Genomic DNA, 18851 nt, shown 5'->3' with positions numbered 1-18851 from the left:
CTTCGGAAAGCTGCAGTTTGGTTCAACTTTTGATTACCTACCCTACTTCGGGCAAACATTGAGATCGTGAAACACACTTGGGCGGCGTTTTACACGCACCGTCCACATGTCTCTCCCCGCATGTTGCACAGAGAGGTTTATTGCTGCAGTATTGGGCGGTGTGGCCCAGCTGCTTGCAATTGATGCAATTCATTACCTTCGGTACATACAGCCTCACAGGTAGCCGAAGTTTGCCAATCGCCAGTAGATCTGGTAATGCCGATCCGGAGAAGGTCACACAAAATTCTTCAGATGGTGTGTAAACCTTCTTCTCGCGCTCCTGGGAGACCGAATGCAGTTGCCGGCAATCCAGTATCTGGACAGGAGGTAGAGAAGGGTTATGGAAACGACCACTGCCTTGCATGATCGTTTCGCAGGTCAAAGATTCGTCGGCGAACTTCCCCGAAATCTCTATCTGGGCGCTGAGGAGGACCTGCAAGCCCTCGGAGTTTTCGAGCGACGCGTGCTAAGTGCAGGAGAATGGTGTGTGGCGGAGAAGGATGAACCACGAGCTCACTGCACTTTACGGCGATCTCAGCATCCAGAAGGTGGCCAACGCCGGAATTATACGGTGGGCAGGGCATGTTGCAAGAATGCCGGACAACCATCCTGCAAAGTTGGTGTTGGCGACTGATCCGGTTGGCACAAGAAGGCTTGGAGCACGATGGGTGGACTAGGTGGAGCGTGATTTGGCGAGCATTGGGCGGCAGCCTCGAACCGTGTATTATAGAGATATATTGTTGATTCATTTTTATCTTGAATTTGATGTAATACTAAAAAACTGATGACTAACTATAACTAAATAAATAAAATGAAATGAATGACCCACCGATTCAAAAATGTATTTCCTAAATAACGTTTTTAATTAATACTTTTTTCAGCGGCGGTACTCCGCGTATCCCGAGTGGGAGTCCGAGGAGAGCAAACAACAGCAGAACCACACGATGAACGGCTATAACAACTTCATCGCTGCCAACTGTAACGATCCCCGACAGGATTCGATCGAGCTGGTGGAATGTCACAAAGAACCAAGCAGCAGCAGTAATCCGAAAGCCACTAGCAGCAGTAGTAGTTGCGACAACGCCAACAATAGACCAACGCCAAAGCTGTCGAACCTACCGACGTTGTCGGTGTCCGGTCCATCGCCGCCACACGAGGAGGAATTTTTGTAATGTACCACTTTTATGATATGACACGATTCCTAGCGCTGTAGTTTGTAGCTTTTTGTATGGACGCACACACTTGTAAGACTTTTGATAAGGACGGAAGTAATCTAGTAGGTCTGTTTCACATGTGATATAATTTCAAATCGCCACACTAACATACAAACTTCACCTAGAACTATCACTGATCCACATCTTACATAATGAGGACGGTAGATTACACTTATTTCTTCTTGTACAAATTATTGGACAAATTTATGACGAAATGTCTTCAAGATTCGTTGGCAATAAGTGTTAACTTATAGCACTCACAGATTACTTCAGCAGTAGATCTTTAAAGAATCGATTCCAGGAATATTTATTCCAGAATTTATATGTGGAAATTCATGCAGATCCGAATAAAAAGAGAATTTTTAAAAGAAACCGTGAAAAGTCACTCGAAGGTCTAAATACAAATATCGGGATTCGTAGAGACATTTAAACGTAAAAGTTGTGAACAAAATTGGAGTTTATTCTTAATTTTTTTTTATTAAAACTTCGTTATAACATGAATTCGGAAATTTTCCAATGGAAATGCCAGTAGGTAATTAAAATTTTGTAAGCGTCAGAAACTTAAAATCAAAGAGAGCTTGCCATGCAAAATTACTTGACCATTTCCATTTCGGACAAGAAAGAATTTAATAATCTAAAATTCCTTGAGAGATTTCATTTGAAATTCGTACATTCCTACAAGTTCTTCCAGGTCTTGCAATACATTGTCATTTATTAGCTCAGAAATTACTGAGCTATTTCTGAGCTAATAAATAAGAATGCATTGCAAGACCTGGAAGAACTTGTAGGAATGTTTTCCTTGTATCATTTCTAATATTTATCAAAGAAATATTCATTTTTTATCTGGGAGAAGTTGTGCTCGTTAAAATTTCAATCTACCCTAGGGTTAGATGGGGATCACACAGATAGAACACCTATAAGATCACCAGTCGGTCTTTTCAGGACACTTTAAAGTTTGCTAACATCTGAAGACAACAAACACGTCTAGCGTACTAGAAGCCTTATTCTTAGCCTGTAGGCCAGAAGAATATTACTTAGATACGTGACCGTTACCAAATTGCTTCCTACTTCCGAGACCAAGACCAAATGTAACTCAACATAACATATGTAACCAAAATATCATCAACACATCACTTCTTACTGTTAGATTTATAAAGTATTGCAACTGCGGAAAAATGTCTGGCCAAACTGGTAGCCCAGGTTGCTCCTTTGTACATATATGTTGTTTTTATCCTAGACGAGCGCAACGACATTTTTGTGTCTGCACATAGTTATCAGTAGGTTCCCATTCCCCACAATCAACGTAGCTCTACACCTAGGACTCGATGGTGTCAGATAACAGATTTTGATAAAAAAAAATACCCATCAATTAGCAGAAATGGATAAGGCGAAACGCAATTGCCTATCTAATTATCAGAAAAACCTTCAAATAGGTAATTGATACCACGAAAACAACGTGTCCTCTCCAGGATATCTTACTGACTAACTATGAAGCAAGCAAACCTTCCATGGATGCCTCTTATCGCTATCTACCCACATGAGGGAATAAATTCTCAAGTGGGGTATCCAATGATGTATTGAATGACAGTGTGGAAGGCAGAAAATATCCCAAACTGGTAGCAATGTTGCTGTTACTGGGTTAGCAAATAAAGAAGTATCTATTACATACTGAGCTTGGTGTGAATAACAGTGTTGACGAAAATATGTGGGTACCGTGAAACGAAGTACATTTACTGATAGGTTCTTAGTTACTTTTGTGGAAACCGTCCTTGAATATTTCTCGAAGCTTACCAATGCTTCCAAGAAGGCCTATCTAGCAGTTAGAGCTGTAGGAATCTTGCTAACATTCTCTTTTGTTATTGCTGAATCACCTTCACGTTTGGTTACTAATGTCGACTGATTTGGGTGTTTGTTTTCATGGATTTTCGGCTTGCAGTCTAAAATAATTTGCGGTGACCGATGTCAGATCATCGCCGATATTTCGGTTCAGGTATGAGACCTTCCTCAGGGCTCGATACAACAATCAACCTGTCACAAAGGGTCACACTGCTTGCTACAGTTGCTACACTTCCGGGCCATCCGGATAACGTAAATCTAATTATTGGGGTCTCCAGTTAGCCTAGTGGTTAAGGCTACGGATCACCAATCTGGAGACGGCGGGATTGATTCCCGCTCCAGTCGGGAAAATTTTCTCGACTGCCTGGGCACATTGTATCATAGTCCCTGCCTGACAATATACGAATCCATGCAATGGTAGGCAAACAAAACCCTTCAATTGATAACTGTGGAAAAAAGCTCAATGAATACTAAGTTGAAGAGAGGCAGACCAAGTTCCAGGGGGAACGTAGAACCATAACGAAGAAGAAGACACCTAATTATCCAAAAGAATAACAATTTACTTACCAATCACGAAGTCGACGGCCAAGTGGGTTGTTCGATCGATTACCAGTACTCGCCAGTAACGGAACGCCCGGCGAAATCGTCTGGCCAAAGCCTCATCATGACAAACTTGATAAATAGATAATCCAAGTCTGCTTCAATCGATAGTTGTTGAATGGTTCCTGCGTCCAGAAAATTGCCACTCGCATCTTTGAATGGCTCTTCTGGTCATGGTAGCAGCTTGGCCTTGTCCTTCAGAAGCTTCTCCTTCGCACATGATTCCTTATCCGTCATCTCGTTTCACAAAGACTCGTACATTGTTTGGTACTTTTGGGCATCTTCCGCCTTTCCTCACGTACATCCATAATTACATACATAGTACAAATACTTTTTTTTTCAGGAAATTCGCTGGTTCCCGCCATAGGTTCCGATTGTGAAAGTTCGTACAAATTGATCTCAGTTTCTCTATTTATGGTGGCTGGCTTCGGCTTTCGAACCGATTTAATGACTTTACATTCCTCAAGTAGCTCGTCGATTGTTATCCTCCGCCGGGACGTTCGCGTGGACGGCTTCAAGGGATGCGATTTGGGAGCTTCGTACGACCCGTCATCGTTGGAGTTCGAGCAAATATGACCGATATCCTTTTCAAGTTGGTCACTGATGTACACAAGATCACGTCCAGTCCACAGCTAACATCATGAACGTCGATGTCAGATTGGAATACGACTCTCTTCTTGACCGGAGGACTTTTTAGAGTTGTATTCTTAACAGATTGAAAAAGCTTCTGTTACTAAAGCAACTCTCCTCGGTGTGGAGCGGACCTGGTGTGATGGTTAGAACATTGGACTATCACGCCGAGGACCTGGGATCGAAGCCCACTCCCGACAAACTCGCCAAATGTGAGTTCTTCCTTCGGATGGGAAGTAAAGTGTGGGTCCCGAGATGAACAAGCCTAGGGCTAAAAATCTCGTTAATACAGATAAAAATTTAGAAAAAATAAAAAACTCGCCTCGGATGCTTATTCTGGGTTATGGTCAACAATGTATTACCGGCAACTCTGGAAGTTTTTTCACCAAGACTTCAATATTTTTGGCCAGCGTACTTCGAAGCACTCGTTTTTTGGCTGCGGTAGTCCATTTACTTGCCATTTTAGTGCTCCGTAATATATTTTCACAAAGAAATAAACCAGCACGAACGTACCCCACGCTTTTCAACAAATCGATAATTAGATAACAAATCTGTAAAGCTTTTATTGTTTTTGGTTTAGAATGACTATTGGTCTACGTAGTTTATGGTTAGTCACCTAGAATACCCGAAAACCCTCTGCACAATGTAAAATCCGTGATTTTACGACCAAAATTGAGTATTTTAAGTTATAATTTGTCAATTGCATGTATCGTCTAGATTAAATTTTCAATCATTTCAAACTAGTCACTGTTAATGTGCTACGACAGTAATATCATGTAGGGTTTAACTAAGTTTTTTTGAAAATATCTAATGCTTAACTTCTACTTTGTATTCACAGTATGACATCATCCTGCCCTCTTGCTCTTACCGTAGTTTAGAGGCCTATTACTATACTAATTCACCTATCTATGTTCGACCAATGACAAGAACGGTTACTGAATCGAATGGACATCTAAATGTTTCACCATTTGCTAGTGCTGAATCGCACCCCGTCCCTTCAACGGAATGAACAAATGTCCTAAAGCTCGAAACATCGATATTACACACATCTTATCGTACACAAACCGCCAGAGTCCTTTGAATGTGGGTTAGGTGGGTTGAGACAAACTATACTACCAAAGTTCTCCAGAAACGACCGGATCAATATTAATGACGATTTTATTGGACTCACCCGGTACGGGCGGGCGGGCGGTGGTTATCATCCCCCAGCGGGTTCTTTGAACTGGAATTCATACTCGTTGGGAGAGAGACCTGTTCGCTATCAATACTGGTTTCGATTGATTGTTATACAGGGTGAATGCGCGGAAAGTGTATCAATATGAACGGTTCGAAATGGTAAATAGTCGTACCATTTGGCGCGTATATGATCCGTGTTATGGCTGGATTATATTTTCTTATAGCGCTCGGTGGGATCGATACTATTTTATTGTGCTTTATTTCGGGGAATCGAAGGTAGAACATTGGTTTACGAAATTCAATGATAGGTAAAATAGATAAATGTGGTCTTGAAAATGGTTTATTCTTCAATCATTTAACCTAATCTACAGCTATTTTGTTCACTAGGGCACTGCGTGAGCGATTACAATTGGCAACTGCATTTATACTTTGTACAGCGCCTAAATGTAGTCTATTCTAATTGGTCGGGGTTCTGCTAAACCGAACTAAAGACCACTTTTTGAAAAAATGAGTTTTCGTAACCATTGGATGAAGAATACGATGATCTACCTTCAGTGTAAAAATCCAGTAATTCTTGCAGTTCTTCGTGGAGTAAATTCAAAATTTCAGTTTGGCAGAACATACAAAAAAAGAAATAGCACCCAGCCAGAGTGAACTGTAAACCATTTCATAGAATCAGCGAAATATTTTAGTATTGATCTAGATGATGGACATTTCAAGTTTTCCTCATCGCCGTCAGATTTCTAACTTCTAACTGACTCATAGTAACAATCTATGAGAAAATTGAACACGTAATTAGAAATACGGGTGTTGGAGGATCCAATTATATGTCGATGAACCTGATCGCCGTTTTTCCAAATCACATTCAGCCAGAGTGAACCAAATCCACTGCATTTTAAAATCAATTTATTCTCAACAATTCAAAAATCACCTGGGTTGTAATACCTGCGTTATGTCGATACACCTTATACTGATACTTTAACACAGGAGCCGTCATTGAACAACAAGGATAATAAGAATAATAAAGGTTAAAAAAATCAAACACTTGGTTCGCTTTGGCTGATCGAAAAATGGCGTTTTCACGAAAACCATCCTTGAGAAGAATGTTTAGAACTTGATTCTGACTTAACGACTGACCTTCAGATAGGTAAAATGACCTAGAGGTAACGCGCTTGGTTATCACTCAAATGATCCAAGTTCAAATCTTTTCCATATTTTTGAAATTTGTTTTGTCTTGGTTCACTTTGGCAGAACATTTTCATGGTTTTCTTTGACCAGCATAAATTTTAAGTACACAAATTGCTCCACTTTCACATCTCAGGACTTCAGGACATGCAAGGAAATCATTTGACATAATCACTCTTTCTCTGTGCCTGCACAATGCATGGTCTATAAAAAAAAACATGAGTGGCAACTGCTGAGCAATGGGAGGCAACTGGAGGGCTTCCGCCGTTCATATTTCAAACTATTTTGAGACCTCCGTGCTACTATTATACGCGTCCTCTCTGATTCATGTTAAGGATTCAACTTCAGACGATGAAAAATCGAGATTTTTTTTCACAATCCGACTGGTTTTCTCTGAAACAAAGAAACACAGTCAGCCACACTGAACTATATACCATATTCCAATGTTTTTGTTCTGCCAGAGTGAACTAAGTGCAAAGTACTGAGAAATAAAACGTAATTATATCAATGATTTCAAATAATTTACATGTATTCTTCATCTCTGATGGTTAATAAAGGCTTGTGAGTTACATGTGTGCGGAAAAGTTTCAAATTATCTTAGCTGCTGTTTATTTGTGAGTTGTTGAACTTTAAACTTAATTATCTCGGAATAAACTTTTTGGCGCTTAGTTCGGTTTAGCAGAACCCCGGCCAATTATACTAAATTGAACCGGTTGCCTTGGTGCTGCTGTCACTTTTCTACCCTGTCCATGGTAGAATGATGAGCACGAGGATGTTGATGTGTGGCTCTTGTTCCTTTTCCATTCCGATCGGGGGTCCATTACGAGTTGCCGTTATCCGGTTTCCGGATCCGTTTGAGCATATGCTCAGGAAAGGGTCAAGTGTCAGCCGCTTTGGGGGGGAAGAGTAACTGACTAAAAATTGCAAGTGCCGGGGCTGGGATCGAACCCATGACCATCCACTTATGAAGTGAACGTGTAGCCACTACGCTACGGGCCCCGGCAAAAAAAACGTTCTTGTAAAACTTTCGATAAAAGTAGCTCAGCAAGTTTCATAACTATGAACATGTCAATGTAACGCGCGGATTTTCAGCATCGTAAATTCTTATAACACGGTGCGATCAACTTTACGCCCACCGCAATTTTTCAGGTGCCTTCAACCAATTGAGCTGATTTTTGGAAGGCAGTTTCCTATATGCTTGTTTTTCTTGGCAGAAAGTATCTTCATGCCTGCCTCGTGATATTCCAACAGATGAGATGCAAACTCTGTTCCAGTTGGAGCTACATATACAATAAGTAAAAGTAAAATATGTCTTGTTTTGAAGGAGAATCAGTTGTAGGCATTTTTACATTGTTTTTTGCTTTCCTTATCTTCTATAATTGCTGCAAAACGGTGAGTCGATAAGGAGAGGGTGCAATATAGCTCTGGTCCTCACAAGTTCCTACCTCATGCTTCCACGGGTCAAGCGATGACAAAGACCGCCAACTAAGAGTTGTGTGCTTAGCTGGTAGTGCAGCACTGTTGTCCTTCTGACTTCAGCTAGATTGAGGAGGTACGATCCGAGTGTCTGTTCACCAAGGAGGTGCGGCTCAAACAGCGTCTGTTCTGGCATCCAGCGGCTGAGTAAGAAACGCTGCACCACGCCCAGCTAGATCTAAGGTGGTAGCCCCATCAGCGTGGTCGTCCCAGTGTTGGTTGGGACGTTAAACAGAACTGGCACGATGGCCCTCTGGCGAGACAGGAGTGTTAGCGTAGGCCCAATAAGCCACCCGTAAAAATCCTCATTGCGAATAACATAGGAGAAAATACGACTCGATACAATCGGCAAAGACCCACGCGACGAAATAAGGACTACGATTGGAAACTTGGAACATGGAATTGCAAGTCACTAGGTTTCGCAGGATGTGACAGGATAATCTACGACGAACTACATCCCCGCAACTTCGACATCGTGGCGTTGCAGGAACTTTGTTGGACTGGACAGAAAGTGTGGAAAAGCGGGCATCGAGCGGCTACCTTCTACCAAAGCTGTGGCACCACCAATGAACTGGGAACAGGATTTATAGTGTTGGGCAAGATGCGGCAACGTGTGATCGGGTGGCAGCCGATCAACGCAATTATGTGCATGTTGAGAGTTAAGGGCCGTTTCTTCAACTACAGCATCATCAACGTCCACTGCCCACACGAAGGGAGACCCGTTGACGAGAAAGAAGCGTTCTACGCGCAGTTAGAGCAAACATACGATGGTTGCTCGCCGCGTGACGTGAAAATCGTTGTCGGTGACATGAACTCGCAGGTAGGAAGAGAGGAAATGTACAGACCGGTAATCGGGCGAAAAAATATCGAATGATAACGGCCAGCGATGCGTAAACTTAGCAGCCTCCCGTGGTATGGTAGTCCGAAGCACCTTCTTCCCCCGCAAAGATATCCACAAAGCCACCTGGAGATCACCCGACCATCAAACAGAAAACCAAATCGACCACGTTCTAATCGACGGTAAATTCTTCTCAGATATAACCAACGTCCGCACATACCGCAGTGTGAATATAGATTCGGATCACTACTTAGTCGCTGTATGCATGCGCTCAAAACTTTCGACAGTTATCACCACGCGTCGAAGTCGAACGCCGCGGCTCAACATCGAGCAACTTCGTAACGTAGAAGTGGCTCAAGACTACGCGCAGCAGTTAGCAGTGGCCCTACCAACGGAAGAGCAGCTTGGCGCAGCTACACTTGAAGATGGCTGGAGGGACATCCGATCCGCCATAGGTAGTACCTCGGCTACAGCACTAGGCTTCGCGACTCCGAATCACAGAAACGACTGGTACGACGGCGAATGTGAACAGTTGAAAAACGAGAAGAATGCAGCATGGGCGAGAATGCTGCAACACCGTACGAGAGCGAATGAGGCACGTTACAAACAGGCGCGGAACAGGCAGAACTCAGTCTTCCGGATGAAGAAGCGCCAGCAGGAACAACGAGATCGCGAAGCGATGGAAGAGCTGTACCACGCTAAGGACACACGAAAGTTCTACGAGAAGCTGAACCGCTCGCGCAGAGGCTTTGTGCCACAAGCCGACATGTGCCGAGATAATCACGGGAATATTCTCACGAGCCAGCGTGAGGTGGTCGAGAGGTGGCGGCAGCATTACGATGAGCACCTCAATGGCGACGTTGCAAGTACCGAAGGTGGCGTGGTAACAGATCTAGGAGTATGTGCACAGGACGAAAGACTTCCGGCCCCTGACCTTCAAGAGATTGAGGAGGAGGTTGGCCGGTTGAAAAACAACAAAGCCGCTGGAGCAGATCAACTACCAAGCGAGCTTCTAAAATACGGTGGAGAAGCACTGGTGAGAGCACTACACTGGGCCATTACCAAGATTTGGGAGGAGGAAGTAATACCGGAGGAATGGATGGAAGGTATCGTGTGTCCCATCTACAAAAAGGGCGACAAGTTGGATTGCAGGAACTACCGCGCGATCACAGTACTGAGCGCTGCCTACAAGATACTCTCTCAAATTTTATGCCGCCGACTATCACCGATTGCAAGAGAGTTCGTGGGGCAACATCAGGCTGGATTTATGGGTGAACGCGCTACAACGGATCAGATGTTCGCCATCCGCCAGGTGTTGCAGAAATGCCGCGAATACAACGTGCCCACACATCACTTGTTCATCGATTTCAAATCGGCGTATAACACAATCGATCGAGTACAGGGTGCGGCAGGAAAAAATGCGAAAAGTTCAAGGCACTATTACACGCTAAATATGGGATATATATGACTATTTTTTCATGACAGTGTATCAGTCAATGTCTATATTCTAGCACTGAAAAATAAAAATGAACACATTTGATGTTTAACATGTGATAATGTAGGCCTAATAAGCGGATATCAATAAACTGCGCGCCCAATGGTCATTAAACAAAATGACTATAACAGTAACAAAATTAGCTCAAATTCGATGAACAACCAGACCACACTGATCAGGAGCCATGTAGTTTCACATACCAGATGAAATAAGTACATATATTTGATGATATTGTAGAGAAAATCAAATATTTTGTTTTATCAGATGCAAAATTTAGCGACCTGTGCGATTTTCTGCGGTTTGAAAATTCTGGTTGTCTTCATCTCCAGGCGCCGCCCTGTAAAGGTTAGTGACCAAAATGGGAAATTTTTTAATTAACTTTTCAGAAAACTAGCCTATTATAGACCACGGAACGTTGAAACATAGATTGGTTAATGTCAAATGGACGAAAATGAGGTTTGAAGTTGACAAACACTTTCGCATTTTTTCCTGCCGCATACTGTACAGCTATGGCAGATAATGCACGAATACGGATTCCCGGATAAACTGATACGGTTGATCAAGGCGACGATGGATCGAGTAATGTGCGTAGTTCGAGTATCAGGGACACTCTCGAGTCCTTTCGAAGCTCGCAGAGGGTTACGGCAAGGTGATGGTCTTTCGTGCTTGCTGTTCAATATTGCTTTGGAGGGTGTAATAAGAAGAGCGGGGATAAACACGAGTGTGACGATTTTCACGAAGTCCGTTCAGCTGCTTGGTTTCGTCGATGATATTGATATTATTGCTTGTTAATTTGAGACGATGGCGGAACGTACATCCGACTAAAGAGTGAAGCCAGGCGAATCGGATTAGTCATTAATGTGTTGAAGACAAAGTACATGATGGCAAAGGGCTCCAGGGAGGAATCACCGCGCCCGCCACCCCGAATTCATATCGACGGTGATGAAATCGAGGCGGTTGAAGAATTCGTGTACTTGGGCTCACTGGTAACCGCCGACAACGACACTGTGGCATCCTACATAATGTGAGTTCCTTGCATACCGAAGATGACGTGGTAGTCAACGATTAGAGTTCGGACACACGGGTAGCTTGCCAGGCCGGTGCGGTAAACCACGCAAGTTAGGAGGCTTGTAGTAGCAATATAAAGTAAGATAAATAGCAGGATTCCACATTGGCGATCCTGCCATGATTATTATTGGCAGAGGAGATTCGAAAATAGTGTAAATTGTAACATATTTTTGCGAAAAGTTGACTGTGATTTGGTTTTGTTTTGTTTTTTTTTTTGTGATTGAGTGTCGTTCGTGTCGAAGCTCATGTTGGAAATGTTGCCAGAAAACTTTGGATGGTGAGTTGGATTTATACTCGAGTGTTTTCGAAGTATGTATAATAAAATATTGCGCCGAGTAAAGCTCATGGCCAGTATGACCGGATTAATCGAGTGATCAAAAATAAAGAAAACAAAATGTATTGCGCCGAGTTAAGCTCATGGCCAATTAAAGTTTTTTTTTTTGCGCCGAGTTAAGCTCATGGCCAAGAAAAGTATTGCGCCGAGTTCAGCTCATGGCCAATAGGTATTTCTGAACAAAAAAAAATATAGCCGGGTCGAGCCCATGGCAAATTTACGTCTGGTGCGAACCACATGGATAAAGTTCTGGTTTAGTTGTCTGAGGCTTAATTTTCATTGGAGATAGGCGAGAAAATAAACTGCGCACACTGACAGCGTAGTGTTGGGCGTGCACTCACTGAATGGGTGACGCATCGTGGAAATATCGTCTCTGGAAGTCGAAAGCCAGTTTGAGAGCGAGAGGTGGAGAGGATAATTTTATGGTGGTGTTGCAAACAGGCGTCGTGAGAGGCACACGAGAATCATCGCACAATGCAACTCAATAGCAAGCTTTTGCACGTTCCGCCGTGTGTGGTGGACACACATGCAGTAGCGGTTTTTTTATTTCTCTTCTAGCAGTAGACGAAAACAGCTGATGTTTGTTTATATTCAAACTGTGACTTAGCTCCCGAGTGGGTCGAGCTCACAAAATGTATCAAAACTAAATGTATACGCAACACAAGATAAGGGCTCTGATTCTGGTAGAGCCGCAGCGGTGGCTTGTTATTCTTGTATGCTAGAGTTTGTAGGCGGATGCGTTACGGTGGTGTTTCAATACAAATCGGACTGAAACGTTGAAACCATCGCCGTTTTAGCTTACATTCTGCAGGCTACAAACATATCACATTGCCATAGCATCTCCGGGTTTCTAAAATTGTTTATGAATGCTGTAAATTATGAAATCACTACTATGTGGGGAGCGAAAGAATGAGATGTTGTAGATCCCAGAAAAAAAAAATAATTACAACAACGCAACACCAGAACGTAGAAGTGCGTTCAATGAAATAAAATTTCGAAAAGAAACAAAAATGACATTAGATATTGCCTAGAATTGGGATTTTAGTCGATTTGAGGTTGAAATTTTCCTTTTTTTTATTTTGTGCGAAGGGAGGATAGCGTGTATGTGGTGGAATTTTGACGATGCAGAAACAGGACAGATATCTGTGGAACAGTTTTTATTCAAAGAGTTCAAATGGATAGTGACCCCTGAAACATATCTCTCCTGGTTACCACCGTCTTATGAAGCAAGATGTTTTTCATTTGCAAACCTAAGCAAATAAGACACAAAAAAATGATACCCGGATATTGTTGAAAGAAGTGCAGCGTCACAAGCGTTTTTCTTCAAGGGGAGGATGTGGCATCCTACATAATGTGAGTTCCTTGCATACCGAAGATGACGTGGTAGTCAACGATTAGAGTTCGGACACACGGGTAGCTTGCCAGGCCGGTGCGGTAAACCACGCAAGTTAGGAGGCTTGTAGTAGCAATATAAAGTAAGATAAATAGCAGGATTCCACAGACACCAGCAGAGAAATTCAGAGGCGCATTGTGGCAGGAAATCGTTCTTACTTTGGACTCCGCAGAACTCTACGATCGAATAAAGTTCGCCGTAACACGAAGTTAACCATCTACAAAACGCTGATTAGACCGGTCGTCCTCTATGGGCACGAAACATGGACCCTACGTGTAGAGGACCAACGCGCCCTTGGAGTTTTCGAACGGAAGGTGTTGCGTACCATCTACGGCGGAGTGCAGATGGAAGACGGGACTTGGAGAAGGCGAATGAACCACGAGCTGCATCAGCTGCCATCGTCCATACCGCGAAAATCGAGAGGCTACGGTGGGCGGGTCACGTCATCAGGATGTCGGATAGCAACCCGACTAAAATGGTTCTCGTGAGTCATCCAACCCCTCTAGAGGACTGCTGGAGTACAGTGAAAGCAGCCATCAACAACGCAGCCGAGAGCACTACCGGGTACGTAGAACGGAGTCGACGAAACGATTGGTTCGACGAGGAGTGCAGAGCGATTCTGGAGGAGAAGGATGCAGCGCGGGCGGTAATGCTGCAGCATGGAACCCGACAGAATGTGGAGCGATACAGACAGAAGCGGAAGCAGCAGACCCGTCTCTTCCGGGAGAAAAAGCGCCGCCTGGAAGAAGCGGAGTGCGAGGAAATGGAACTGCTGTGCCGTTCACAGGAAACACGCAAGTTCTACCAGAAGCTCAACGCATCCCGCAAAGGCTACGTGCCGCAAGCCAAAATCTGCAGGGATAAGGACGGGAGCCTCCTGACGGACAAACGTGAGGTGATCGAAAGGTGGAAGCAGCACTTCGACGAGCACCTGAATGGCGAAGAGAATGTAGGCACGGAGGACCAAGGCAGCGGAGGAAATGACTATGTTGGTGCAGCAGACGACGGGAACGAACCAACTCCCACGCTGAGGGAAGTTAAGGATGCCATCCACCAGCTCAAAAACAACAAAGCGGCTGGTAAGGACGGTATCGCAGCGGAACTCATCAAGATGGGCCCGGAAAAGTTGGCCACCTGTCTGCACCAGTTAGTAGTCAAGATCTGGGAAACCGAACAGCTACCGGAGGAGTGGAAGGAAGGGATAATCTGTCCCATCCACAAGAAAGGCGACAAGTTAATGTGTGAGAACTTTCGAGCGATCACCATTTTGAATGCCGCCTACAAAGTGCTATCCCAGATCATCTTCCGTCGTCTTTCACCTAAAGTAAATGAGTTCGTGGGAAGTTACCAAGCCGGTTTCATCGACGGCCGGTCGACAACGGACCAGATCTTCACCGTACGGCAAATCCTCCAGAAATGCCGTGAATACCAGGTCCCAACGCATCACCTGTTCATCGACTTCAAAGCGGCATACGACAGTATCGACCGCACAGAGCTATGGAAAATTATGGACGAGAACAGCTTTCCCGGGAAGCTGACTAGACTGATAAGAGCAACGATGGACGGTGTGCAGAACAGCGTAAGGATTTCGGGTGAACTATCCAGTTCATTTGAATCTCGACGGGGACTACGACAAGGTGATGGACTTTCCTGCCTACTATTCAACATCGCCCTGGAAGGTGTTATGCGACGAGCCGGGCTCAACAGCCGGGGTACGATCTTCACGAAATCCAGCCAATTTGTATGTTTTGCGGATGACATGGATATTATTGCTAGGACATTTGGAACGGTGGCAGAACAGTACACCCGCCTGAAACGTGAAGCAGCAAAGGTCGGACTGGTGGTGAATGCGGCTAAGACAAAGTACATGCTGGTAGGTGGGACTGAGCGAGACAGGACAAGCCTTGGCAGCAATGTTACGATAGACGGGGATACTTTCGAGGTGGTAGAAGAATTCGTCTACCTCGGTTCCTTGCTAACGGCTGACAATAACGTGAGCCGTGAAATACGAAGGCGCATCATCAGTGGAAGTCGTGCCTATTATGGGCTCCAGAAGAAACTGCGGTCAAAAAAGATTCACCCCCGCACCAAATGTACCATGTACAAGACGTTAATAAGACCGGTTGTTCTCTACGGGCACGAGACGTGGACGATGCTCGAGGAGGACATGCAAGTACTCGGAGTTTTCGAGCGACGGGTGCTAAGGACGATCTTCGGCGGCGTGCAGGAGAACGGTGTGTGGCGGAGAAGGATGAACCACGAGCTCGCTGCACTTTATGGCGAACCCAGCATCCAGAAGGTAGCCAAAGCCGGAAGGATACGGTGGGCAGGGCATGTTGCAAGAATGCCGGACAACAACCCTGCAAAGTTGGTGTTTGCTAACCATCCGGTTGGTACAAGAAGGCGTGGAGCGCAGAGAGCACGATGGGCGGACCAGGTGGAGCGTGATCTGGCGAGTGTTGGGCGTGACCGACGTTGGAGAGCTGCAGCTGCAAATCGAGTATTATGGCGGCAAATTGTTGATTCAGTATTATCATGAATTTGATGTTAACTAAATAAATGAATGAGTCATCCAACCGGTACAAGAAGACGTGGAGCGCAGCGAGCTAGGTGGGTCGACCAAGTGGAGGACGATCTGCGGACCCTACGCAGAGGGCGGAACTGGAGACAAACAGCCATGGACCGAGTGGAATGGAGGCGGCTACTATGTATTGCGACATTTGCACCCATTTAGACTCGGCCGAAATTCATTATCATCACAGTCGAATTTCGCACACGACTTCGCAGCGGCTGACATACACAAGTTCCGTTGAGTTTATCACAGGGGCGTCGGATGCACAACAGGTAAACAAAATCATTTTAATTAGTGTGAAATGTCGCTGGGAAATGATTATTCAGTGGATTCTCAAATTATAACAGTAGTCTAAACATCAACAAGAAACCCAATACAGCAGAGGCCACCCCGGCCTTAGCCTGACTGGTAAGGTAAGTAACCCAGTCAACCAGTGATCGTATAAAATGTTGCATAAGATGATAAAGTGGAGGCGATATGCGTACATTTTACACGCGCCTAAATGGAGACATGTATGCATATGGCCTCCACTTTATCTGCAACATCTTATACGATTCCTGGTTATCTGGGAATCTACTATAATTGCTTCCCTAAAGTAAAGCATATAATGAAAAGCTTGTACTCAAAGTTGGCTTATTCTGCCATTCATACGTACCGATGCATACCAATTGCTGAATTTATTTTTGCTACATACACACATGTGTATTTTAAATGTAACACTGAAGGCTTCTATGCGGAATCCATTGTTCCATGGGCTCGAAGGTAGTAGAATCGAAATGCAACATACATACTAGAGATAATTAAAAAAGGGAAGGGATTTTAGGTTGCGATAGTAGCACCTGCAGCAGTCGGCATTCCATATTATTTTTATGTTTTGTTCTGCTCTTTGTGTTGGATGTACCAATAAAAAAAAAATTCCACGATTTTAAAACACATAATAGATATTAGTATATTAACGGAAATTAGTTTCGCAGCCCTATCCCAGCAGGAACTTTCCCCAACTTAGAGCTCTGCACTAAAGACTGCACAAAGCACTGACTGTGGATAAACGCCAGCCAGTAACATCGTATGCACATACACTCCCGTTCAAAAGTTTGGGGTCACCCCCTCAAAAACATGTCATTTTTTTAGGCCCATATCTCCGCCAATTTGCGTCGAATTTCAAAACCCTAGGTTTCATTCAAAAGATAATAAGTCAAAGAAACTTTGAACATGATTTAAAAGAAACTTTTTCAAAAAAATTTGTATGTAAACTTAACCCAAAGTTGCCAAATTTTCTAAAAAATGAATATAAACTTACGGCAGTGTCGCTGGAAGTTGGGTCGACCAAATTTTAAGATGAGAGCGGTAATATGACCCATTTTCTATTAGCTTTCAACTGCTTTTTACAGAACTTAGCTAAAAAATCTAGAAAAAAAGTTATTAAGTAAATTAATCCTTGATGTCATCGGCCAAAAGTTTGGGGTCACCCCTCAATATGATGTATCGGCCAAAAGTTTGGGGTCACTATCGTAAAACATGGAAAAGTTATTTGTTGATATCTTTCATTATCTATGTTATTCTGTATTCCTTAGCTGATTCATTGGAAATTTTTTCCATAAATCGCTCCTATAATTTTATTGAAAATTCTTCAGACAATTTCTTCTAGATTTCTTCAGTAATTATGTAAGGAATTCTTACAGTAGATGATTTCGGAATACCTTCGGCAATTTCGATATTACTTGCATTGAAAACTTATTTGGGAATTTCATCAGCAATTCCTTTGGAAATTTTGGAAGCTTGGATTATTACTTTGGGAACTTCTTCGGTAATTCCTTTGGAAATTGATTTGGGAAATTAATTAGAAATTTTCTTCGGGAATTTATTTGAAAAAAATATGTTTTTTGTTCTACGAAAATTACTTTTGGAGTTCTTTCTAAACTTTCTTCAGAAATTCCTTCGATGTCTTCGGAATTTTTTTTGAGAATTTCCCTGAATTTTTTTTTGTGAATGTTTGTGGAAATTTTTATATACTATATGTCGGCAATTTATTTTGAGATTGGATTTGGTCAATTTCTTTAAAAAGGCTAAGTATTCTTATATGAATTCTTTTGGCAAATACTTAGAAAGTATCAAGGTAATTTTGATGTTTTTTCCAACAATTTCTTTGGGAATTTGTCAGGAAGTTTTTCGTGAGTTTCATAGGATTTTCTTTGAGCAAGCTTAGTTGAGAATTTGTGAATTTCCAATTCAGCAATTTTCCGTAGCAAAAAATATAAATACAATTAAATCAAAAAGAATTACAGGAATAATCATGGTAAAATTGCCTGAGAAATTTGCAAAATAACTGAAGAAGAAATTGTTTAAATAATTTCAGATGAATAGCCATTGCAATTATAAGAAAATATCCAAAGAATTTGCTGACTAAATTCCATTGAAACTATCTATGAAATTAACCTTCGCGTACCCAACGTCTATTTCGGATGATTTTCGAATCTTGAATCAGCTATGAAAAAGGCATTTCCGAACCGATTTTTTTTTAAGTCAATTGCATTCGCTCCAGGTTTGTCCAAATCATCAAGGATTGCCATACGGAACCGGTTCACGCATCCGTTCCGGAGTTATTCCAGATTCCGTTGGGGTCATGACCGGCCGGAAAATGACACATTAATGCATTTTGCTCTGAATCTATAGTTATTTTGGAAATTTGCCAATATTATACGCCAGGAATACAGAAACTATATAACTGCAAGGCCCCACTGACTTGAAATGACATATTCAAGCAGTCTCATGAACCGGATATGTCCCGGGTGCCCCCAGGGATGTGGTCAAAGTGGCCATTCTAGCAACATTGTCAGAATCATTCATGCGGCACCTCGAACTTCATTATTTGTCGAAATATGAAGGAAAATAGTCCTTCCATGCTTCTAAGACCCCTCGGGAACGGCCTGGCCATACCCGGAATGTTCCGGGTGCCCCCTTGTGATGTGACAAAAGTGGCCATTTCCACAATGTT

The 18851-nt window shown here is 43.1% G+C and overlaps 1 protein-coding gene across 13 annotated transcripts in view; it reads left to right on the top strand.

Annotated features, from left to right (window-relative positions):
- The window catches only part of LOC109398078 (uncharacterized), a 392442-nt gene that overhangs the window by 360082 nt on the left and 13509 nt on the right, over window positions 1-18851 (top strand). For 10 of the 13 annotated variants that reach the window (XM_062852509.1, XM_062852507.1, XM_062852511.1 and 7 more), the window contains one exon: window positions 921-1207. In XM_062852509.1, the coding sequence (XP_062708493.1) occupies window positions 921-1207 (287 nt within the window). Of the gene's footprint in view, window positions 1-920; window positions 1212-18851 lie in introns of those variants that run through there. The other 3 variants (XM_062852517.1, XM_062852516.1, XM_062852515.1) reach the window with 1 other exon arrangement.

The sequence above is a fragment of the Aedes albopictus genome, chromosome 2, assembly GCF_035046485.1.
Source record: "Aedes albopictus strain Foshan chromosome 2, AalbF5, whole genome shotgun sequence".
Taxonomy (NCBI): Eukaryota; Metazoa; Arthropoda; class Insecta; order Diptera; family Culicidae; genus Aedes; species Aedes albopictus.
The sequence above is the reverse complement of the archived record's forward strand: the minus strand, read 5'-3'. Positions and strand labels throughout refer to the sequence as shown.